This window comes from Calypte anna, chromosome Z (genome assembly GCF_003957555.1).
Source record: "Calypte anna isolate BGI_N300 chromosome Z, bCalAnn1_v1.p, whole genome shotgun sequence".
Classification (NCBI taxonomy): Eukaryota; Metazoa; Chordata; class Aves; order Apodiformes; family Trochilidae; genus Calypte; species Calypte anna.
This window is the reverse complement of record NC_044274.1, coordinates 53,382,455-53,407,815: the sequence shown is the minus strand read 5'-3', so window position 1 is coordinate 53,407,815 and position 25,361 is coordinate 53,382,455. Positions and strand designations below refer to the sequence as shown.

Below are 25,361 nucleotides of genomic sequence, written 5' to 3'. Positions count from 1 at the left end.
GACTCATCCCTTCATTCCCCCGCCCCCCCGGCTTAGCCAACCTCCTCCCCTCCTCCAGGAGCTGCGTGGAGGCGTCTAAGATGGCGGGAGGTTCGGTGTGGTAGGAAGCGTGAGAGGCGAAAGCATCGCCGAGCGTCGAGACCGGGCGGTTGGGCACCTGCTGGGACGCTCCTGGCCCAACTATGAGCAACATCTACATCCAGGAGCCCCCCACCAACGGCAAGGTGAGGCTCCCGGGCCAGGGGCTGCTGTGTGCCAGGGGCTGCTGTGTGCCAGGGGCTGCTGTGTGCCAGGGGCTGCGTGGTCGGGCAGGCCAGGTCGTCGGGCAAGCTGTAGGTGACGGGGAGTGAGCGGAGCGGGTGGGAGCTACCGCTGCGGGGGAGAGTGCGATTCCTCCCGGGGAGGGATGCGGGTGAGGAAACTCTGATCTTTGGGGGTTTTGCAGGCGAGGAGGGCGCGGGTTGTGCGTGAGGAGCGCAGCTGAGGAAGCTGTGTGTGTGCGCGGGGTGTGAGGGGACGGGCTGTGCACCGCAGCTGCCTTTGGGGGGTGTGAAGAAACTGTGTCGCAAGGAGGGGGGGGCGACTGTGTCGCAAGCTGAGGGGGACACGCACTGTGTGGACGCGGTGGTTTCCGTGTTGTAGTGCTGGTTTGGTTACTTTGCAGTCATATAGTCTACTTACAGATGTTAACTGAGTCGAAATGCGACTTATTCTGTGTGGATAAAGCATTCCCTAAAGCATTCCATTTCTTTTCCTTTATTGTTCAGAATATCTCAGGTTCCTTATTATGACCTTTTACTGAATTTAGCAGTGTTGCTTGTGAGAAAAGTATATGCCTTTGCAGATTTATGGCATTTTTTTCCCCCATATTTTTTCATAATGGAAATGATAAAGGGTAGATGTGCTGCTATCATCTGTCAGGTTGTTGGCCTTGAAGCTTTGTTATGTATTGGCGCAAAACTGTATCTTAAGTTCTGGCAATACTGTGGACAGGTAATGGTAGCTGTCTGGCACACCTGAATGTCTGCCACTGTTACTAACATAATGAATTTAGAAGTGTTTTTCTAAATTCGGCAATTATGTTCTCTGATTAGCGACTATGTGTTGGGGAAACAGTTCAGAAATATACAGATTTTGAGCAATCCTGACTTACTTCAGCTTAGGCTACAGTGGGTTAATGGTTATTGAGGCCTAGTTACAGGTTTCTAAAAATGAGCTAATGGGAAAGAGGTAACTAATTGGCAGCAGAAGAGAAAAATAATTATGTGAGAAGAGTGGTTCTGTGAGAATGGAATGTGTAATTGGAATACAAAGCCACCTGCATGATATGATGGTGAAAACAAGGCTTCTCTATATAAGTGAGTGCATATTATTAATAAATAATTTCATACGATCATATTGATGTGTACAAGGAATCCTTAAGCCTCCACAGACATTTTTCCCACAACTATTTTACAATAAACTTAATGGGTGTTTTTGTATATATTTGTAGGTTTTGCTGAGAACAACAGCAGGAGATATAGATATAGAATTATGGTCAAAAGAAGCACCAAAAGCATCTCGAAATTTCATCCAGCTTTGTATGGAAGGTAATGACTGAACAGGATAGAAGTTCTTTAAATTATTTCATATGCATTGTGCCTTTTTGTAAAATGAAGGTCATGACTGTGCCTTAATCTATAATTTGTATTCGGGAAGTATTGTCTGACACTCAGGCAGTGTTTTTCAAGGTTATTAAGGAACCCACTGGAAAAAGAATAAAAGTTTTAGATGTCTTTTTCAAATGTAGCAGCTGGCATAGTATTACTGTAAAGTTGTATGTCAGGGGCTTGGGAAGGCATATTTTCAGCATGTCTCAATGAAGTATAACTATCTCTTTAATGGATGCATGAAATGGATGTATGAAATGGCAATGATGCAATATTGGACATTCGCAAAGATTGTAATTTCTGTATGGCCCTCTTTACTACCTTTTCATTTTTTTTATTGAGTGCTTTGAATGTTTATTTGCTGTAGCTTTTTGTTGATGTAATCTATGTAACTCTTTACTGAAGTAACGGGTACCAGAATGAGAAGCAACCTAGTGGGAAGTTTGTAACAAGAATTTGTGAAGGACCTGGTGCATTCCTGGTGCATTCCTAGCTGCTGCTATTACCTCATTACTTTAGAGTGGTTAAGAGTTATTCTAGTCCTCCTCTAGTATGGAAAAACAGCAGTATAGGATTTGTGCCTCCAGCCTCTTCTGTGTTCTTCCACATGAGGTGGAGATGAGATTTTTTGCAATGATAAATTAATTTCTCAGCCCTTCATTCATCATCGGTGTAAGGAACTGGGCTTTTATTTCCTTTCTGAATTTGTCTGACTCCTGTGTAGGAACCTAAGCTTTATATAATAAATTTGAGTATTTTCTGTATGTCCTAACATATAAACATCCCTGAGTATCTAGCTGTGCTACAGCATTTGCATACCAATCTTTGTCATGCAGCTTGTAGCAGATTTAGTTATTAAAAAAAAAAAATCAAGAGACATATATGTCAAGGAAGTTTTCATTCCTATTTTCCTGTAGTTTCATAACCCTTATCTGATAGATAAGAGAAGATAATTTAGGGAAAAAAATGTACCACATAGTTCTGTGAAAATTATTGGTTTTGTTACATTGTTAGTTGTGGAAGGAGTGATACCTTCATTCCATGCTGGTTAACAAAAATGCTAGTTGTTTGGTATATGAATATGCCTAATAACATATGAGATGTTAGCTGGGACAGAGCATAGTTGTAACTCTCCTTTGAAACTGGAGTGCATTTGTAGCATCATTCAAGTGCTGAAAGGCAAAAAGAAGATAATTTGGCAGCATAATCTTGGACATATGCAGTGCTTTTTGCAACAGAAACATGTGGCACTGTGTGTTTTTTCATAAATGTCATTCACAATATTTTGAAGCTGAGGTACAGTCACACTGAGCCTTCCACACAGTGGAAGAGGAGGGAACCCCTTGGAAATAGCATAATCCAGTAACACTACTTGCTTTCTGAAACTTGAGTCTCTCTCTGGTCACGTCTGCATCATCTATGCATCCATGTAAGTTTGAATTTGAGACCATTTACCTTGTGTTTAATATTTTCCTATTTTCTTTTTTTTTTTTTTTTTAGAGTATTACAATAACACAATATTTCACAGAGTAGTGCCTGGGTTTATAGTGCAAGGAGGTGATCCCACTGGTACAGGATCAGGTGGAGAGTCAGTCTATGGAGCACCTTTCAAAGTAAGCATCTGATTATCTTATGCATTAATTTTTTATCTCTGTCTGTTCTTCCTACTGAGCTAGGTTGTGAGAAAACAAACCTTATGTCAGAAATGCAATGTTACGCATGTACTGTAATTTCTTTCACAAGATGCTTTCATATAAAATAGGTGTTTTTTCAATTGAGAGTTCTAAATGTAGCTATGCTGATGTTTAAGATATATGTATAACCTTGTTATCATGAACTTGACACAGAAAAAAGAGGGAGGGCAAGCAGTGAGAAGTAGGTTTTGATGTGTGGCATACTAAAGTGCAGAAATGTACATTGTTTACCCATATTGCACCTCATATAGCAAAGGTCTCCTAGTGTTGTTCATTGGTATTATTGTTACCAGCCTGGCTCATGAGGCTTGGATCCTGAGTGAAGTTGCACATGCCCAACATCTGTGTTCACTTCTGCCTGGTATTACAGCATTAAGAATTGTGACTATACTATGGTATTAATATGTTACACATTGCATCCACCTTGAAAGCAATTCTATTTGCTCTTCCTTTGGTCCAGAAAATATTCTGCCTTTGCAGTACTGTACTATTGAATATACTAATATATTGATTGTACTGTTCAATAACAACTGCTATTGAACTTCCAGGTATTTTTCATTTATTAGGATTTTCCCCGTAAATACAGTGGTTAATAAGAATAATAGTTTTACATGTGAAAAGTGCAGTTACTTCTGTAGCTGATTTGGATATTATTTTTAGCATCTGGATATTAATAATCTCCAACAAAATGAGGAGTAATAATATTGATGATTAGAATGATCAAAAAAAGAAAATTAGCAAGATGGAACCTAGAGTTTTTATTAAATTGTCTCTTCTTGCTATTGATATACTGGTTTTAATTTTTCTCTTGATTGTTTGTTCGCTATGTGTTTATGGTTTCTTTTGAAGGTTGTTCACTTGTTTACATTACTATAGGCACTAAGCATAAGAAAATCACAGAATGGAGGGGGTTGGAAATGACCTCTAGGGATCATCTTGTCCAACCCCCCTGCCAGAGCAGGATCCCTTAGCACAGGAATGTGTCCAGCCATGTTTTGAGTGTCTCCAGGGACAGACAGAGACTCTACAACTTCCCTTAGCAATTTCTTCCAGTATCCTGTAAACTCAGAGTAAAGAGGTATTTTAATTCAAGTTAAATATCTTGTGTGCTGTTTTTGTGACCATCGCCCTTCATGCTGTCACTGAGCACCACTGAGAGGCATCTGGCCCCATCCTCCTGACACTTGCTCTTTAGATATTTGTAAACATTGATGAGATTGCCCCTCAGCCTCCTTTTTTTTAAGCTACTATTGAAATACTGACAGAAAACAATTTTCTGCTTAAAATGAAAGTGCAGTTGTGGCATTAAGTTTTTAAATACTTGGGGTTTATTGCTGTCTGAATTTAAAAGAAAATTAACAGCGTATTTTCTGTGTGTGCATATTGATGTAAGTAAGAGGTAACTTAAGAAGTGGCAGAAATAGCTACATACTTAAATCGTGTTCTTTTCTCTTGTGTCTTTGCCAGGATGAGTTCCACTCACGATTGCGATTTAATAGAAGAGGACTTGTTGCTATGGCAAATGCTGGGCCCCATGATAATGGGAGTCAGTTTTTCTTCACATTGGGTCGTGCAGATGAACTTAATAACAAGCACACAATCTTTGGAAAGGTCTGGTACATGGACTAAAGTCCCAGTTTGAGTCTTAAAGAAGCTACTATAAGTTCCTTTGTATTCAAAGGCTATTATAATGTATATTTTCTACTGTGTACATTTGATATTTATTTCACTGCTTTCTAAGCTGTCTCTGTTTTCTTTGTTTCCCGTGTCTGGCAGAAATGTTTCTCTGGGTTATTCCCATCATTATCTGCTTTGGTGTTATTCTTTTAAATTATATTTTTGTGTTGTGCTTCTTTTGAATAATCTTACTAAATACTATTATTGCTCTGTCTTATTAATCAGTGCATCTAATACTAGTCAGATTTTAGAAAATTCTGTTTTTAAGTTCTGATTACTCAAGCAGTATCAGGAAAAATGAAAACATAAGATGAATTTACTACCTCATGATTTACATCAAAAAAAGTAGACCAGCTATATTTTTTATATCACAGCATCTTTTCTTTTCTTATTTCACAGCTCACAAAGAATTTGAAATCTTGCCTTACATAAATACTAAAAAATGCAGGGTTGCCTACTGTATTCCTTCAACTTTTGGTGCTATATAAAAAAAACCAACTTGTATATTTTACTTGCTGTCTTTTAGAAGTCTTACATGCTTACAGTATTTACTATATATTTTTTATATTATTTACATAATAAGTACCTTGTGTTTTGCAGAATTATCAAAAAAATTACAGATAAGGACTTTCAACCCATTTTTGCAAATATGACAGGTTACAGGGGATACAATATACAACATGTTGCGTCTGGCTGAAGTAGAAGTTGACAAGGAAGAGAGGCCTCTCAGTCCACACAAAATAAGAAGTAGTGAGGTGAGTGTGTGGTGATTTTAAATTTTAAGTTTCTAATTTCTTGTATTTATAGTGTTTTGAAAACTGTTCTAGTATGAAAACTAGGCATGTTTTTTATATACTGTTTGAAAATGTTGAATCATTTAATTACAACGAAATGCTTGTTACAGATGTGTCTTTTTTAACAGGTTTTGTTTAATCCTTTTGATGACATTGTTCCAAGACCAAACAGAAAGCTGAAGAAGGAAAAAACAGAAGAAGAAACTAAGAAGTCTAAAGTAAAAGGCACAAAGTAAGTATATGCAACATAAGTGATGGTTCATTTTCTTACAACTTTAATTTTCAGCTTGTTAGTTTTCTATTTCTGCTTTTGAAGGCTTTACCAAAATTCTCAGGGGAAAACCAGAATGTCTTAACCATTTTTAAAGTGATGCTTACAGATCCTGATTGTTTTGTCTGGGGAACAGAGTACAACATACTCTGCAAAACACCAGTTGTAGTTTTTTAAAATGGCTATACTCAATAGGAAATTTTGGTTTTTTTATTTTGAAATTGCATATAGCATAAAAGGAATATGTTTGAAGTTTATGGAATGTTAGTAACTAATGTTTTTATGTTTTAATTAAAAAATGTATTTTCTCTCAAAGAAATTTTAACCTGCTTTCCTTTGGGGAAGAGGCTGAAGAAGAAGAGGAAGAAGTCAATAGAGTTAGTCAGGTACTGTACCAATTCATACCCATTTTCCTTTTCAACTTGAAATTACATTTTTGCATGTTGGAAAAGCTTTGAAGTTCTTAATCCTGTTCTTACGTTTGCATTTTGAACAATAAGACTAGAAATTACTTCAGTATTTGTGATTCTGATATTTTAACATGTTGAAAAAAACCCAAAGGTTTTAAATTTTTTTGAGGGCACCTTCAGTTTTACAGCATAATATTTTTACACTTCCTAAACATAAAGTTCCATACTTTTAATGTAGGTCTATGTCTGCTTTTAAAGTCCATGGAGGTGATGAAGAACTTTTCCTCCTTAATTATAGAAGTGTGATTTCATGATGCTTAAAATAGGTCAATGTGTTCATTATCAGTGCATTCTAAGTTGCTTTTTTTAATGTGTGTCTGTTTTGTTTTCAAAATGAAGTACTGTGGGAAAAATAACACATTATCATAATTAAATATTGCACTATTGTGAGTTGTCTGCGTTTATAGAACTAGGGTTGCATATATAGTCTTTGATCTACCATCTTCCTGCCTGACCTTACTTCGTAAGTAAGGCTAGTCAAAAACTTCTTTAACAAGTTGCCATTTTCATTTCTACTGCTGACCACATTATTTCTCTGTAGCCTTAGACTCTTACTTATTTGTAAAGTTCAGGTACCTACTTGCTTCAGTTGGTCATCAGGCTACATGATGATGAATTTTCTACCACAGAAGTGAAAAAATGGTCCTCAGAGAATGTCCAAAATGTCCACAAAAGACATCCACACAAAAGACAACAAGGAATAATAATGGACAATATTAGTCAGATGGTATTAGTAAGGATGTTAGTAGAGGTTTATCACAACAGTAGTTAGTTGTAACTTATTTTTCTTTCTTGTTTCATCTTACCAGTCAGACTAACTATATCTTTTTACCCTGGCATACTCATCTGCAACTCTGTTCTTGGTAAATGTCTGGTTTTTAATACTGCATTTAACTCTTTTGCTTTGATGTCCTCCCCTTTCAAGCAAAATGTTTGCTTTTCTGTTTAAAGTATCTAAATAGAACACCTCTTACATGACAAACCTGGTTTCAGTGTTCTCATGCTTTCTTCAACTCAGTCTTGAAAGAAATCTCACATATTTATCCTGACTATATTCTGTTCATGAAGAATTGCTCTTCATTCTTTTCAACAGAATGAAACCTTTTTTTCCCAGACCTCATCAGTTGCTTCTAGTAGGTCTAGCTCAGTATCTCTGTAGTTCCTGTACATTATCTTAATCTTGATTAAAATGAACTGTGTGAATTTCGGCACTGACTTCCAGTCACTCTTTTTGATTAGAAAAATTGAAGGCCAAAGTTTGCAATAACATTCTTTGTCATCTACAAATTCAGAATCCTGAGAACTCTTTTTTTGATTGCTAAGTCCAGTAAGTCTTGCTATTTTAAACATGAGAAGGGCTGAGGTTGAGAGGAAAGTTTGCAAGTAACTGAGGAACCAGATCTGGCAAAAAGTAAAATTTTTAATTTTTTAGTGCAGTGGGGCTCAGGCTAAAATTATCTAAAGAACAAAAGAGAACACCATGTATCAAGATGAAATTTTATGGTATTTTGTGGTTTCATGCTTACCTCTGAAAAATAAGAATTCCTGTCTTAGTCACATAGTATTAAAAAAGTGAGTACTGAGTCAAGAACCACACCCCAAGTTTTTTTTCCGTCTTCCTTACTGTGGACAATTTTATACTGTAGATTTGTTGAGACTGCAATACACTTAGACTAAGTGAGGGAATATTTTGTCTTTGCTGAAATCAGACTCCTGTTCCTGAAACCGTACATTGAAGGGCAAGAAGGATAACTGGGCATATGGTAACTTTAAAATAAAATAGAAAGAGAGGAAGGGAAAGATGAGAGATACTTCTTATTTCTTATGGTGTGAAAGTTGAGTCACAAAGGTAAATGAGACAGTAAATATACTGAGAAAAAGTATTTTTCACTCTTGAAGTAAAGTTGTGAATACTTATGCCACAAAATGTGTTAAAGTGAGAAGTGTAAATATTTTTAATAGCAATTAAACAAGGATTTAGGGCCATTGGTGTCTTTTAAATGTTACAGGTCAAACTGTCTTCTGTATCAGGAGAGTCTCTGTACTATAGAGAGTGTGAATCCTAAAGAGAAAATTTATGTGCTTTAGGAGATTATAGAAGACAGGGGTCACAGGATTAGGAAGAATGGCTGCATAGGAGAGGTCAATCAAGGAAGGAGGCAAGAGTGATTCCAGCACAGGAAGTGTGCTAACCAATAGGAGCACGATTGCACAGAGTCTAGGTCTGAGAGAAGAGTTGCTTGCTAGTAAAAGAGTTCATCAACAGTCCTAGACACAGCAGCAACAACCAAGACCAAGGTCTCCATCCAGAAAGCACAATCAGAAGCATCAAGAGATGGAATGGGAGATGGGGATGGAGACAGATCTACAATGTGGGTCCAGTAGGCTCATCCAGAAGACTGGGTTAGACACTGGTACACCTCAGGTAGTGGATTCTCAGACCTGGGCTAAAATGGTGCTCATGGGAAGAGGAGCTCCAGGTAAAACTCTTCAAGGCCATGAAAGCCATTAGTGAACTCATAGACCTGATAGTGAAGTGCCCACTGATTTTTGATTAGCATTTAAACTGTAGCTTTCAGGGTCCAAATTGCTCATTTGATTTTCTGTACTTGCTTGGGAAGTTGACAAAGGTGATAAACATTTGTCTTACGTTTTTTGTAGCTCCTGAACACACACAGAGGTTACTTGTTGAAGGAAGTACTTTTGCATGTTGCTGAATGTGTTTGTCTTCTTCTAATAACAGTTTTTAAAAGTTGTGTTTAAACGAGTGAGATTTTATCCACACAATTGGTATCTTCCCGAAGTGTTTGCAAAATGCAGCTGATGTTGAGACATTTAGGTTGCGATACAGGCTGTTTCTGTAACATTTTCAGTCTGATTTCAGTTTGAAATTTATGTTTACTTTTTGATTAGCATGGGAGATCATTCCTTACTCCAGTCTTTCTGCCTGAAGATCTTATGTGTTGTTATTTACTTGATAGCTTGCTTCAGGACATGATTTCTGCATGATATATTGCAGGTTGTTAGTTTTTTTCTTTTCTGTTTCCTAGGAGTCTAATTAGTGTTCTGCCAGTTGATAAGCACTGCTCCCCATGTAGTAGTTCTTTAGGTTGTCATGTGCCACTATTGGAAAGTTAAGTTCTTATCTCTTCATTCACTCAAATATGTATGTGCTAGACCATGTTGCTTTATGATGTGTAATGCTTGTGATGATTAATTTTAAAGGAAAGAAAGAAAAAGAATTGTTTCAGTGCATTACTATTACAAAAAGCATGGGAATCAGTTTGATGTCCCTCTTTCTGGAATGCCTTCTCTGTCCTTCCACTATTAATAGTGTTTATACTTACTGGTTAGGCTAAAGCTAACAAAAAACATGTTATCCTTTTCTTACCAGTGTTCTTTTTTGCCATCTATTTTTACAAACACTGACATTTCTAGTAATTCTTTTCCTTTTTTTTTAACAGAGCATGAAGGGTAAAAGTAAAAGTAGTCATGATCTACTGAAGGATGATCCACATCTAAGCTCCGTTCCTGCTGTCAAAAGGTTAATATATGGTTTTATTTTTTCAAGAACAGATATACTTTCAGGATATTAACCCTGCATTGTATCATTTATACTCATTGCTTGTCTGTTGCTCTTTTAAGAAATTAAGAATGGCAATGCTGGTCTTACCAAATGTTCCTCTGACCCACTATGCTGGGCATAAGTGGATGCCCAGTAGAGAAAAAAAGCAGGAAAAGTGTAACGTTTGCCTCAGTAGTCTCCTAGCCTCCATCTTCTTTCAACTCAGGCAACTGTCAAGAGTTTGTGATTTATCTATTTAGTAATATTTAGTTGAGGTCACATCAAAGTATCTACTTGGACTCTTACAATATTGTTTACATTCACACCCTCCTGTTTGTTGCAGGAAGAACTGTCTCCCCTATTTGCTCTGAACCTGGCTACTACTGGAGTCACCTAATAAATTCTAGCTCTTATGCTGGAAGGGACTATGAGCAGTCAGTCACTTTGTACCTCTTTTTACCTCAACTGCTTCTTAGGCCATCTCTTTTCTAGCACTTCAGAAAAAAACTTTTGAAAAAACTTTTAAAGCCTCCTCAACTTTTCTTCACATAGAAGGTGTTCTGTAACTATGTTTATTCTTGTTCTCCCCAACCTTAATTCTGTTCTAAGATACCTTTTTTTTTCTTTTCAATTCTAAATAACATAATAAGATGAGGTGTATCATAAGTCTGCATATTTGCATAAAGATGGTATCTCTTTTCTTCTGTTTCTTTTTAGTACTTCTTAACTTCAGATTTGTTTTGTTAACCATTGCTGAGTATTGAGCTAATACAATTGCATGAAAAGATATGAGCTCCTAGTTTGCTTATCACAGAATGGATTGGTTTGGAAGGTGCCTTTAAAGATGATCTAGTCCACCTGCCTGTGATGAGAAGGGACATCAGCTAGGTCAGGTTGCTCAGAACCCTGACCTTGAATATTTCCAGAGATGAGGCATCTGCTGCTTCTCTGGGCAACATGTGCCAGTGTCTCAGTGCTCTTACTGTGATGAATTTCTTCCTTACATCTAGTCTGAATCTAGTCTTATAGCTTAAATTCATTACTCCTTGCCCTATCACTACATATCCTGATTTAAAATCTGTCCCAATCTTTTTTATAAGCCATTTTGAAGTACTCAAAGGCCACAATAAGAACTCTCCAGAGCCCCCTCTAGGCTGAACAATTGCAACTCTCTCAGCTTTTCTTCATAGGAGAGCTGTTGCATCCATCTGATAATTTATACATCACTCTTCCTCCCTAAAATGGTTTAGAAAAAACTTTTTGTATCACCACTGAAAGGCAGTCAATTTTATAGCTTCCTTATGGATTCAGAAATAGAGCAGCTCTGCTTGGGAAACAGGCTGAGAGAGCTGGAGAAGAGAAGGTTCCTGGGAGACCTTAGAGCCTGAACGGCTGCAGGAAAACTGGAGAGGGAGTTTTTACAAGGGCATGGACTGATGGGATCATTTAAAGCTGAAAGAGGGGAGATTAGGTATTAAGAAATCCTTACCTTTGAAGGAAGTGAGGCAAGGAGCCAGGGTGCTCAGGGAAGCTGTGGCTGCTCCATCCCAAGAAGTGTTCAAGGCTACACTGGACAGGGCTTGGAGCAACCTGGTTTAGTGAAAGGTGTCCCTGCCCGTGGCAGGGGTGTTGGAAGTAGATGATCTTTAAGGTCCCTTCCAACTGAAACCCCTTCATTATTCCATGATTTTTTTGGCCCTATGAATGCACTCCAACAGATCCATCTCTCTTCTGTGAGGACTTCGGAACTGGAGTACTCCTTGTGGGGTTTTGCTAGGGTGGAGCAGAGCAGCAGAGTCACCTCATTCTACATCTTTTGATTCAACCCAGGATATGATTGGCTTTCTGTGTTGTAAGCACACATTACAAGCTCACATCCAGTGTTTCACCCAAGTTTTTCTCCTCAGAGCTCCCCTCAATCCCTTCATCCCCTGGCGTGTGTTGACAGTTGAGGTTTCTATGTATTGACAGCCCACATGTAGGATCATGCATTTGGCCTTGCTGGAAGATTCACATGGGCCCACCTTGTGACCTTGTCCAGGCCCTTCTGGATGGACTCCCTTCCCTCAAGAATGTAAACTGCACTACTCAGCTTGATGCCATTTGCAAACTTGCTGAAGATGCACTCAGTCCCACTGGTCATGTCACTGATGAAGATATTCAATAGTACTTGTCCCAGTACAGACCCCTGTACTGGGATACCTCATGACTGATGATGGTCAGCTGAGAGCTACTACAATCATAGAATCATCTGGTTTGGAAAGGACCTCTGAGGTCATCAAGTCCAACCCTTGACCCGCTGCCACTGTGGTTATCAGACCATGGCACTGAGTGCCACATCAGTCTCTTCTTAAAATCTCCAGGGATGGAGAATCCACCACCTTCCTGGGCAGCCCAGGAGGACTCCTTTTCCTTGTGTATATAGCTTTACTTTTATGTACTTCAAATTGCATTTAACATTTTATTGCCTTATCATTCATGTCTTTCTGCAATTCTTTAATATATTCTTGGCTTTACTGTTATAAGATCTTTATTATTACCTTATGACAGCTAGCACTGGGTATGTTTGCCTTAGGATGTTCAAATGGATTTTCTTAGAATACACTAAACTCTAGCTGTATAAAAAATGAAAATTTTTTATGTTTAGCTTAATTATTAGTATGGTCCACATCACACATGCCTGTATGAAAAAGGTTGTCCAAAATGCAGGCTACTAGCACATACTTGCAATGAGATGCCAGAAACTGATGTATGAGATCAAAAACATCCATCTTAAAAGAGTACTGGGGTTTTTTTTTCCTTCAGCTGTATGCATTAGTGGTTTATCTGGATAGCTCAGGATATGGTTACAATTTATTAATTTTGTGAAAGTCTGTGGTTTTGTGTTTTAAAAAATTTCTAATTAGAAAGGATTGTGATAGTTAAATGAAAAAAATACTATTTATTGAATATGAGGATGATATAAATGACTAGGTAGACTGCAATTTCAAGTAGTGGTAAAAGTCGTGTTACAGAACTGTGTTTTTAAATGGAATTTTGGTTCTCTTCTGGTACTCCAGAGTAGTTACAATTGTTTTTCTTCTAGTGAAACAGCAGATGAAGAAAGAGATTTGAGTGAGGTAAGTAACTTTTTCTTTACAAATAAGACTTTGCTTTTTACTTTGTGTGAATTAGGTTTTCTTAAGGGAGCAAATGCTACTTGAGATGTTTTTGAAAATCAGCTCACGTCAAATTTTCAGTGAAAGGCTGCAGCCCATTTCAGAGTTCTAAGATTTGGCTGCTGTAGTGTTAATACTGCATACTACTTACTGCATTTTATAAAAGCTGCTTACCACATATTTCCATCAATGCATTAGCTATATGGCTGATTATGTACTACAGAGTGACATGCCACTAGTAAAAGCCCTGAAATTACTTCTGAAAAAAAAAAGTTAGAATTAAATTTATTATGAATAATGATACAACTCCAGTGTCTGAGGGATAATCTATGTGTGAGTCGGAGTCCTGTTGGAAAGATGTCTTCAAGGAAAAAGAATTCAAGTGAATATTTATCACTTAAATTGTATTGGTGAAGATAGGCACCTCTGAAAGACAGGAAATCTGACTAATGAAACCGTAACATTCAACGAAACATGATGGTTATTTTAGTTACAAGTAATTTGTTGTACATGCTGCAGAGTAAGATTGCCAGGGTTGCCATCCCTTTGAGTTGATGTTGAGTGTCATGTTTGACTAGGAATGTAATTTCCCATTCTCCAGAATGAATCCTGAAAAGTACTGCTTTCCATATCATTCCACCATGCAGAAACACTGCAATAGTTAGTTGATGCAGTGGAAGTGAAGGAAAGACAAGGTGTTGGTAAAAAAAAACAGTCTGGTTCCACTGTATTTCCTTTTGTTTTTTCTTCCAGAGGTATAGTATGACTTCATCTTCTTGCAGTCTTCTCCCTTTGTAATTCCAGCTGTGCAGGAGCCTTTAAGTGTCAGAAGGGCTCTGAAAATGGTATTTAGTTAATAATTCTTCAGATGTTCAAATAACCATTTGCTAAGTGAACTGGATTTGGGGAATATAGATCAGAGACATGCTACATATATTTATTTAAATTTACCTAAATTAATCTGAATGTTGTTATGATAATGTCCTGAACTAGAAAATAGGAAGGGTTTTTTTTCTTGCAGGTACTCTCCTTAAATTTCATATCATTGAAAGATATTGGTCAGAATCTATCATATCAGGCAATTACACCTGAGCCTTGTAAAGTATTACTAGAATTTTGCCATCTCACTTGGATTTATTTCAGTTAACACATGACAAGATTACTTTCTCATTTACATGGCTGCAACATGTTGGTAGTTTTGTAGCTGTCCAGTGACCATATAATTCTTTCAGGTCAGCCTACCTCCCTGTTAACAAGGAGTCCCTGGTGTGTGAGAGAAGCTCTTGTTATTCCAACCTTGCTGTTCAAGCTATAAAATATCATCCTGCTTCTCTTACTGCAGTCCTCAAGATCATACATTTCAAAATCCTTTCAGATCCTTTGGCTTACTATTAGCAGCAAAACTAGTATATCTTCCAGGCAAGCAGTTTTCCATTTCTTTGTCACTAGGAGCATACCATTATCCAACTGAGCAGCTGCTTCCCTCCTGGGTTGTCATGTATCCCACTTTTTGTAGGAATGTGTTAAATCTTTTAGTTGGTAGTAAAACTTCACAAAAGTGAGAATCTAAAAGATACAAGATCAGATGGAGTTAATGATACAGGAGACTGAAGGATGAGACTGGGCAGTTTCAGGAGAGAAGGTCTTGAAAAGGAAGGTTATATCCTATCTTGTCAGTGAGTGTCATTCTGGAAGACAACTGGTGAAATCTGGTGCAGAGTGACAGGAATGGAAAGTTCAGGAAGTAAAAGGGTTCAGATGAGTTAGACAAGGTGAAATACTCTTCTGTTTCCAAGATCGTACTTGTACTCCTTGCTCCCTCTACTTTTCTCCCCAACCCTTTTTGTGTTTATGGGCATGCTTTTCATGCTACTTGTTCTCCTACCTGTCAATCACACCTGGAACAAGTGTGTTGTCTGTAGAGTGTTCCTTTCCAAGTGCCTCATCCTGACAGCCTGCTGGATACAGTGCAGTTCTCTTGAATACTGTTTCTATGTGTGTCCTTTTTTTCTGTGTAGTTGAAATTACAGCCATGTAGCCTCCTGTGCTTTTTCTTTAGCTAATTAGGATAATTCAAAAGTAAATATAAAAAGATGTGCCATCTAGTCTCTGAGTTGCCATCCTTCTGTTAAGATTCATGCAGGCTTCCTTCTTTAGTGAATGCAGTAGTCAAATTTGGTCTACATAGGCTTATTCTTAATTTCTGAGAGAAATAACTTGTTTCTCCGCCAGATGTCTTTGAGCCAGTGCAATTTATCCCTTTTTGCCTTCCTCTTCTGGAAGCATAGCAGTTCTGTAGCAAGTTGGATTGATTGATTCCACAGGTTTTCAGAGCCTCTTTCGATCAGTGGGATATTTATTAATTCCTTCATGGAGACCAGTAGGAAAGCCTTTTCCATCCTATAATGACTGTAGTATAACCCTATGGCAGGTAGTTTCTAGTGAGTTTTGGTTTTATTTTAATGGGATATGAAGGCAATATTTAATGTATCCTGTGATCTGGGTTCATGAACAATGACCTGACTGCTACCACATTGCTATGAGGTCTTTCTCAGACCTGTAAGGGTTTACAGTTTAGAACAGAATGGAATAGAATTCTAAGCAATACAGAAAAGATACATTTTCTGTAAGAAAAAATACTTCATTGTCATATTTCTCATTTTTAGTTCAATCCCAATTAAATAAGGAAATATTTGTTTGAAAAGTTTGCTTTGACATGAAGTTTTTTGGTTTTATTTTTGTAATTGAATACCTATGTAAGAAACACCTTCCATATTCAATACTCTTTAGTAAAAAAAAAAAGATAAATATTATTGATTGATTATTTTATTATTGATAAAAGATTATTGATAAAAGATTATTGATACAATTTTATATCAATAAAGGATGAAGAAGAACATGATGAAGATGCTGATAGTGTTGAAGGTGAAGCTGCTGGCAGTGAGAGATGTCAAATAAAAGAACGCATTGCCAAGAAATTGAAAATCGATACAAGTGAAAATGCTAAAAATCAGCTTCAAGAGGAAGAAAGTAAGACAGAAAAGAAAACAACTAGTCGAAGGTATGCATTGTGCTTTTTTTTTCCCTTCACCTTGTTTACAGTTAGATTTTCTGCTGATTTCTAGTTTTACAGTTAACCACATTGATAGGATTTCCTCCATTTCCTCCCACAACTGTGTAAGACAGAGTTTCCTGTTGCTTTCTCATGTCTTAGTTTCATTTGGCATTTTAAGCCTCACAGCCTTCTCTTCTCTGATAACACAGGATGATCATCTGCCAGTGAGACTTACAGAAAATAGTCATTCTTACCATGTACCAGTTTTTCTACACTGCAATTGATATTATATCATTAGTACCAACCATACCAATGAAAACCATCTAGGGTGTTTAGAAGGTTGGAGTATGTCTGTGTAACACTGTATTTGAATTATTAAACTAGCTCTAGACAATTTGTTATGTTTCTGCAGCAGTATTCAGCCCTTCACAATGGAATGTGAGTTCCAGTCATGTACTGTAGTTGTGTCAGGCTTTTTGAATATCAGTACTGATAAGCACTCAATTTTCAATGAGTTAATTTGTTTTCTTGGAACATTGCATCTTGGCAATCTTTCTTCCAGGCGTGGTTTGCGAATTTCTGCCTAGTAATACTTAATACTGCAGAAAAATATTTGTCATACGTGCTAGTGACGTGTTGTGGATCTGATGACAAACTCACTAAGCACTGTTGTTCAGTATTTCAGTAAACACTGGCTCCAGAAGTTACTGAATACTCAATTCTGCATTTATAATGTTCAATGTATCAATGTATTTATTCAGTGAAACTTAAAAGGGATAGGAGGAGGGAGCATAAAAAAGGTAATCTAGGTCTAATTAGCTTCACCAAAGCTAATACTGCTTTGGTGGTGCTAACTGGCTTAGTGAAATCATTCAGGCTTTGCCTTTACTAAATTCTGCATATGTAGTGGCTGTCTTCGATTCTCTCGCACAACGATTTCATCTGAACTGAACCTTTCTTTCTGTTTGGGTTGGGTTTTTTGGTTGTTTTTATTTTTACCCACACTGCAGATACGGTTTTGTATGTGGTGGCCAGGGCATATTGTCAACATAGAGGAATCGAGGACAGTCTGTTTGCAACAAAAGAATGCCTGGTAGTCTGTGGTAGTCTAGTTCCATAGTAATTACCATCCCTATTTGTAACAGGGAAATGAGGATGTAGGGTAAGACACATGAAGATAATTTTTTGTAATAATAATACACTTTGAGATAAAATACATATTGAAACTTTGGTTGGAAACAAAGTAGTTGTTGTTTCACAGTGGTCAGAGTTCACATACTGACTTGCACTCTTGGGAGTTCTTTCTGGTTTTATATGACTATATAGAACCATAAAATGGCTAGGATTGGGAGGGGCCTTAAGATTATCTAGTTCTGTCCCCCCTTCATGGGCAGGGACACCTTCCACTAGAACAGGTTTCTCAAGGCACTATCCAACCTGGCCTTGAACACTTCCAGGGAGGGGGAAGCCACAATTTCTCTAGATAACCTGTTCCAGTGTCTCACTACCCTCAAATAAAAGAATTTCCTCCTAATATCTAACCTAAATCTCCCTTCTTGAAGTTTTAAACCATTTCACCTTGTCCTCTCACTACAGATGCATGTAAAAAGCCCTACCCCAGTTTTCTTGTAGGCCCTGCTCAGATACTGGAAGGTTACTATAAGGTCACCTCGGAGCTTCCTCTTCTCCAAGATGAGCAGCCCCAACTTCCTCAGTGGGGCTTCATAGGGGAGGTGCTTCAGCCCTCTGACCATTTTATTGGCTCTCCTCTGGACACATTCCAGAAACTGTGTCCTTATGCTGGGGAGACACAGTGCTCCAGGTGGGGTCTCACAAGAGCAGAGTAGAGGGGAAGAATCACCCCCCTCGACCAGCTGTCTGTGCTTCTTTTGATGTATAGGACTCTCTTAATAACTATCCATCCAACAACCATTTTTTTTTTACTTTCTGATGAATTTTACAGCTGCTAGAAACAAATTTGCCTAAGGTATAATTTTAAGTTTGTGGCATAAAAGCAACAAAAAGCCGGAGCATCTTAAGAATAAGATGCTCTGAACCCAAGCTGGCATTATATCACATTTTCAGAGGCATTGATGTAGGCATTCCATAAGGTGCTGGTTGTGCATGTGTCTGGTCAGCGTACAGTATTTGTGGTTATCCTACTCTTTCAGAGAAGTAGCAATAGTACTATGGCAGATCTGAACTCACAAGAGTGTGTGTTTTTAGCAGATGGGAGTCATAGTCTTCAGAGACACTGCTTGGTACCACAGGTAACCATAAATTTCTAGATTTAATGTTTTCCAAACATTTTTCTGGCATGAAAATCAAAGACATGGTATTGTGTGTCATAAATAAGTTGTTACTAATTTTGAGACTTGGTGAGGTAAAGTAATATAAACATTATCAAATTTCATTCTCACCTAATTTTTGTAGGTGAACTGGAGATCACTGATAATATTCTCATGGGACTTCAGCTCCCACTGTAGTCCACAAGAGTGTTGATCAGAGCAGACAGATGTGAGAGGTGATAATGGCAAAAAAAATTGAATCCACTATCCACCAGCTTGAAGGGTAGCTTCAGCTAACATACCAGAAGGCCAACAAACGTTTCGTTGTTTTACTGGCTGAGGATGGTAATGGAACTTGAGCACCAGAGTACAAGAAATAGATGTGTTTTACTGTTGATGACCAAATGATACAACCAAATAAAACAAAAAAACACATAATAAAAATAATAGCAAACAAAGCACCTAAAGCAGATAGATAAAAAATATACAGGATAATGCATCAAATCATTATTACATAAGAGCAAGGATAGTGATTAAGAGAGATACATCACCACTTGCATACGTTCCCATCATCCAGATCCGCAGTCGCTGGGGAGCCCCAGTTGCAGCGAGGATTTGGTGAACCCTTCCTGGCAGGTGGGAAAATCCTGCACAGTGCATCAACCTGTGGGTGAGGCATCCAAAGTCACTACAAGAGGGTCCAGCCTAATATCCTTAAAAAACATCAAATCAGAATGACCTCTGTATTTCACTATGTGGAACTATCTGATTTTACCCCCGACCAACCAAGACTGAGACTTGGCCAGTGTCCAGGACATTGGTAGTGGGGCTCCTAAAATACTGTCTCCAGACATCAGGTCAACACAAATGGTATTTTGGGTTGGTTAGTTGCTGGCATCAGCATTATCTATTGCTATAATGCAATACCCACTGATAAAATGGTTATTAGTAAAAAGGACAGGATTCATCTATAGGTCAACTGTGCCCTGGGCCTGTTGTCCAAGCCTTAGCACTACACTCGGACCTGTCATGTTCATGTCATAAGGTATTCAAACGAGCTAATAGAATAATTGAATCTCTAAAACTATTATTTCAAGGTACTGTCCTTTAACATGTATGACTTTTTCTAAAAGCTTGTATTCATTTGTACCAGTCCTTTTTCTTTTAATACAAATCCATTTGTAAAGTCAGAAGTTTGCACATTGTTTCAGAGGAAAAAATATGGAAAGAATGGACACCTTGAATTAATGGTATTGAAATGCAGTACTGCTTCTAAATGCAGTCATACTTGGAGTGCTTAAATGTTGTAGTTAATTTTAGTAATTTCATTATGCTATGTTTTTAAAAATAACTTGAGATGCTTTCCAATTCGGTATTGGGTAGGGAACCTAGGGAAAAAATTTCCTACTCATTCTGACGAATTTTTAGAGAAACACCCCAGGTCTATTGTTTCTTAGTAGAAAACTTAAACTTCAAAGTATCAAACAGGTATTTACATGAAGGAATGTACACAAATAGAGGAAGGGTTTTCTATCATTGCATTAGTAATGAAGTTTATCATCATTACATCGAGTTTGTAAAACATCAGTGGCTTGGCATGATCAGCCTAAGGCTTCAGAGTAAACAGTTGTAGTTTGGCAATTAAAAACGTTGCTTTTACAATCGTTTTCATCCTGTAGGTGGAGCTCGGGTGCTACACATGTCTTGCTACCGTCTTAAAAGAATTTTAACTGATTTTTGCTTGCAAGATAATGAGTGCAAGTAGAGTACTACAGTCAACAACATCAGTTGCAACCTTATAGTGCATGTGCTCTTAAATAGCAATATGAAATAGGTGTCAAAAGTAGCCAAGCTTCTTTCTGACTTTTTGAGTAGTTAGGATCACTTGAATTTAACTACTGTGTTTATTTTTCCTGTTGTATATTTTTCTCCTAATAATCCTATGAATTGCGATTGAACTAAATTATAGTTTCTTTTGTCTTCTAAGCCATTATTGGCCATCACATGGAGTTGAATAGGAATTAGCAGCAATTACCATTTACTACTGTTGAAATTGGTAGCAGCTAAATTGCTTCTCCTTTGCATTCTGAGTCTTTCTTATGTGCGTTTTGCTGTTTGTGGGTAAAATAAATCATATAATGAACAATTAGACATCTGCTGTGTGTATATATAACAAATCTCTCCGCGCAACTGAATTTGAACATAATTGTACCTGAAAAACTGCTGTTCTTTTCATAGCAAATTTGAGTATTGTATATTCAAGTAGTGTTTAAAGCCAAAGGAGGCCATTACATAAACTATGTATCTCAATCCATAAATTACTGCCTATTACCTCTGTACTGAGCTTACCATTCAGCTGCGGTTGTACAGGACAGTCCAATATAATTTATATATATCAGGATAGTGTAGTTTGATCCATATTTAGTCAGTAAGTATAATCTATTGGAAGTATTCAGGTAACTTACCCCTAACAGTATCTCATCCAGTTTTACATTTTAATTTGCCTGTGTTCAGCTTGTGCCCAGTGAAATTTTAGCTGTACATCTTTTGGAAGATTACTGCAATATGCTGTATTTTCTCTTACTTCAACTACTTGAATTCTGATGCAGCCCTTCCTGTCCTTCTAATAAGCTGTACCTATGGAGTTCTTTCAGTTTTTCACAGCAAGATATTTTTCCAGTCCTCAAATCACTTTATGTCTTTTTTTGCTCTTTCTGCAATTTTTCAACTTTCTTTAAAGAACTCTGATCAGTGATGTCTTACTAGCCTTACTAGTGCTGTCTACAGAGAGTAACAGCTTTTTTTCTTACTTGCACCTCCTTATTTATTGACACAGTTCCCACATCAACATATGGTACCCTCAGATGGTTTTTATTATGCTAACTGCATTTTGAGTTTAATTTCTTTGAATTTTTTTAATTCCTGGTTATTAAGAGTAACGGCTTATGTTTCATCCAAGTGTTGATGTTTCTTGGAAATATTTGTATTTTACTCAAAATATTGTTTTACTTCATTGAAACCCATTTTACCTGTGTAGTCTACATTTCAAATAGGATAGAATCCAGACACCTGTAATCTTTTCTTGGTGTGGGAAAAAATATTATCAAAAAAACCCCCAGTTTTCCTTCTGAATACTTATAATTTGTTCTGCAGTTCTTCCTAATATTAAGAGACTCTGTGCTGTGCTTTGCAAACCCATGTTAAACATAAAACTTCCTCTGAGTAGTCTCTAGCTTCCTCACCTTGCACTTTGTGTTCTGATTTTTATGTATAGTGTAATGACCATAACATTGCAGAAATTTTGCTGGATACTTAGCTAGAGTTTACCATCAACATCCTCAGAGCTCTGTCTTTGTATCTGAGTACTACATGTTGTATATTAAAATAAAGCAGAGGGACCTGGACAGGCTGGATCAGTGGGCCAAGGCCAATAATACAAGGTTTACCAAGGCCAGGTTGTGCATTTTGGTCACACCAAGCCCAGGCAGTGCTACAGACTTAGGAAAGTGTGGCCGGAAAGCTGCTGAGCAGAAAAGGATCTGGGAGTGCTGGCAGACAGTGTGCCCGGGTGGCCAAGAAGGCCAGCAGCATTATGGCTGTGTCAGGAATAGTGTGTCAGGAAGAAGTTGTTGCCCTGTACTCAGCACCAGTGGGGCCACACCTCGAGTGTTGTGTTCAGTCTGGGACCCCTCCATTCAAGAACAGCATTGAGCTGCTGGAGTGAGTTCAGAGAAGGGCAACCAAGCTATGAGGAGTGGCTGAAGGAACTGGGATTTTTAAGTTTGGAGGATCCTAAGAGAAGACATAGTTGCTCTCTACAACTACCTGAAAGGAGATTGTAGTGAGGTGGGTGCTGTCCTCTTCTTATGTATATTGTATTTTATTTATTTATGTTTTGTTTTTTTTATTTTATTTTATTTTATTTTATTTTATTTTATTGTGAGGGGCAGGGTGGGGCATAGGGTGTTGACAGTTCACTGCAGTGATCTTAGAGGTCTTTTCCAACCATGCCAATTCTGTGATTCTAATATATAAAATATTTCATAGCATAATTATACAATATGTGTAATACTAGAGTAAAGAATAGATACTGAGAGGTCAGATATACATTCTTCACCTTTAGCCTCTTGTGGCTTGCAAGAGACTGAGAAATGTTATGGGAGGATCTTATGCACTGAAATTTCTGCAACTAGAGGTCAAAGAAGTTAAAGGTTATCTTCTGTCATCTCATCTTCTTTTGTGCAGTTTTTTCCCATAATATGCTGACAGGAAGGTCTGAAATTAGTGTCTGAACAATGTAGCCTATGAACTGACCAAGGCAGTAATTTTGCATTTCAGAACTGCCCTGCAGTTTTTCTTAAGTAGGATGCACACCTATTTCATAATCCATAAAGTTCTGTAGTATTTCTGGAAAAGTGCAAAAGCTCATATAATGCTGATCTTCAAGGGTGCATGTAAGCAACAAATCTTTCCAATTAGTTCAGTTTCAATGTAGAGTACCAAAATGTTTCTCATAAATCCTAACCTTTGGTGGCTTTTATTACGCCGCTTGTTCTAGAAGGCCAGTGGATGTCGTCTACCTTGACCTTAGCAACAGTCTCCCATAACATCCTTGTGAGCAAGCTCAGGAAATGTGGGGTAGAAGAATCTGCAGGGAGATGGATTAAAAGCTGGCTACCTACAGAACTTAAAGAGTGGTGATCAGTGGTGTAGGGTCCGGCTGGAGACCTGTGACTAGTGGAGTCCCCAAGGGGATTAAGTGCTGAGTCAAAACTGGAGGGAAGGCTGATTCACCTGAAGGCTGTGTGACCATTCAGCAAGATTTAGACAGGCTGGAGAACTGGGCCAAGAGGAACCTAATGACGTTCAACAAGAACAAGTGCAGAGTCCTGCATCTGGGAAGGAATAACAAATTGCAGTAGTACAGGTTAGGAGGTGATATGCTAGAGAGCAGTCCCATGGAGAAGGACCTTGGAGTCCTGATGGACAAGTTATCAATGGGACAGCAATGTGCCCTTGTGGCCAAGAAGACCAATGGTATCCAATGGGGTGCATTAAGAAGAGTGTGTCCAGCAGATTGAGGGAGGTTCTCCTCCCCCTCTACTCTGTCCTCGTGAGACCTCACCTAGAGAACTTCATCCAGTTCTGGGCTCCCCTGTTCAAAAGGGACAGGGATTTACTTGAGAGAGTACAACAGAGGGCTGTGAGGATGATTAAGGGACTGGAACACCTGCCTTATGAATAAATGCTGAGAGACCTGGGGCTTTTTAGTCTGAAGAGGATATTGAGAGGGAATCTCATTAATGTGTATAAATATAGGAAGGTTGGGTGTCAAGAAGGAAGGGACAACCTCTTCTCACATGTGCTCTGTGATAGGACAAGGACCAGTGGATTCAAGATGGAGCAAAGGAAGTTCCACCTCACCGTGAAGAAGAATTCCTTTACTGTAAGGGTTACAGAGCCCTGGAACAGGCTCCACAGAGAGGCTGTGGAGTCTGCTTCTTTGAAGACTTCCAAGACCTGTCTGGATGCATTTCTGAGTGACCTGCCCTAGTTTTGGTCCTACTCTGGAAAGGGAGTTGGACTTGATCTTCAGAGGGTCCTTCCAATCTCTGACATTCTGTGATTTATCCCTGTGATCTGTGACTATTATAAATGTTATACTGGTAGTTTTTCAGTAGTTAGTACATTTGACTTTCTATTTTTGCTCTTTCACTCCTGGCTGGAACTGCTTGAAAGGCTCTTTGGAGAAGTATTACCTCTCTCATACAAAGTAGTAGTCATATGAGGTATGCTTATATGCATACAGAGTAGCATTTCAGTCTTCCTGTTTTTCTGTACCTTGATCAGCCTGTGTTGAAGGGGAGTTTTGTTAGGTTAGTCAGTTGCTTTAGATACAGTACAACATGAACACCTGCTGAATTAGACAGTTTTGCTTGTGCATAATATGAATTATTGAGAAGATATTTTCAAGCATGTGAATCTGTCTATGAACACCTGGCAAGTACATAGGAGATAAAATTTCTGTATTCACAGAATCACAGAATTGTCACAGTTGGAAAAGACCTCTAAGATCACAGCTTCCAACTGCCAACATCCTCCCCCCCAAAAAATAAATAAAAATCATGCATCAATGTCTGTATGACCCTGCCCACTAGAACATGTCCTGAAGTGCCTCATCCACATGGTCTTTATTAAATACTTCCAGGGGTGGCAATTCCACCGGTTTCCTGAGCAGTCTGTTTCAATGCCTAACTGCTCTCTTGGTAAAGAAGTTCTTCCTAATATCTAGTCTAAGTCTCCCATATATATTGCATGTAGGAGCATTTTGTGGGAATCTGGACAGGACCGTGCCCAAATGAAATGGTAAAGAGTTTGGAGTATGAGCTGTGAGGGAGGCATTATTTAATTAATTATGAATAGACTTTACAGCACAAGAATACCAAACGCTGCTGCAATATGTCAAGATGAACACATTTTCCTGGTTTTACAGTGTAAGTGTAGGTGCTGCTACAAACAGTCCTCATTATACATGCACCAAACTCTGCTAAAACTCAGAGTTGTGACATCCTTTAAACAGGACACTACCTTTGAAGAATCTAGAAATTGTCAGAAATTACGTAGACAAATTAATGGTCTTTGAAGTATTACTATATAGCACAATACCTGGTTGACACTGTAAGTGCATTGTACTGGTTCTGATTTATGTATGCCTCCTGTGAGCTGCAGGTGAAACTCCC

The 25,361-nt window shown here is 38.1% G+C and overlaps 1 protein-coding gene across 1 annotated transcript in view; it reads left to right on the top strand.

The window, feature by feature from the left end:
- The first annotated feature begins 24 nt into the window (after positions 1-24).
- CWC27 (CWC27 spliceosome associated cyclophilin) overlaps positions 25-25,361 on the top strand; it is a 103,072-nt gene continuing 77,735 nt past the window's right edge. Inside the window, exons 1-10 of the mRNA XM_030467266.1 lie at positions 25-224; positions 1,493-1,589; positions 3,150-3,262; positions 4,811-4,954; positions 5,677-5,775; positions 5,943-6,046; positions 6,402-6,471; positions 10,020-10,099; positions 13,206-13,239; positions 16,164-16,339. Of these exons, the coding sequence (XP_030323126.1) occupies positions 183-224; positions 1,493-1,589; positions 3,150-3,262; positions 4,811-4,954; positions 5,677-5,775; positions 5,943-6,046; positions 6,402-6,471; positions 10,020-10,099; positions 13,206-13,239; positions 16,164-16,339 (959 nt within the window). The 5' untranslated portion in view covers positions 25-182. The remainder of the gene's footprint in view (positions 225-1,492; positions 1,590-3,149; positions 3,263-4,810; positions 4,955-5,676; positions 5,776-5,942; positions 6,047-6,401; positions 6,472-10,019; positions 10,100-13,205; positions 13,240-16,163; positions 16,340-25,361) is intronic.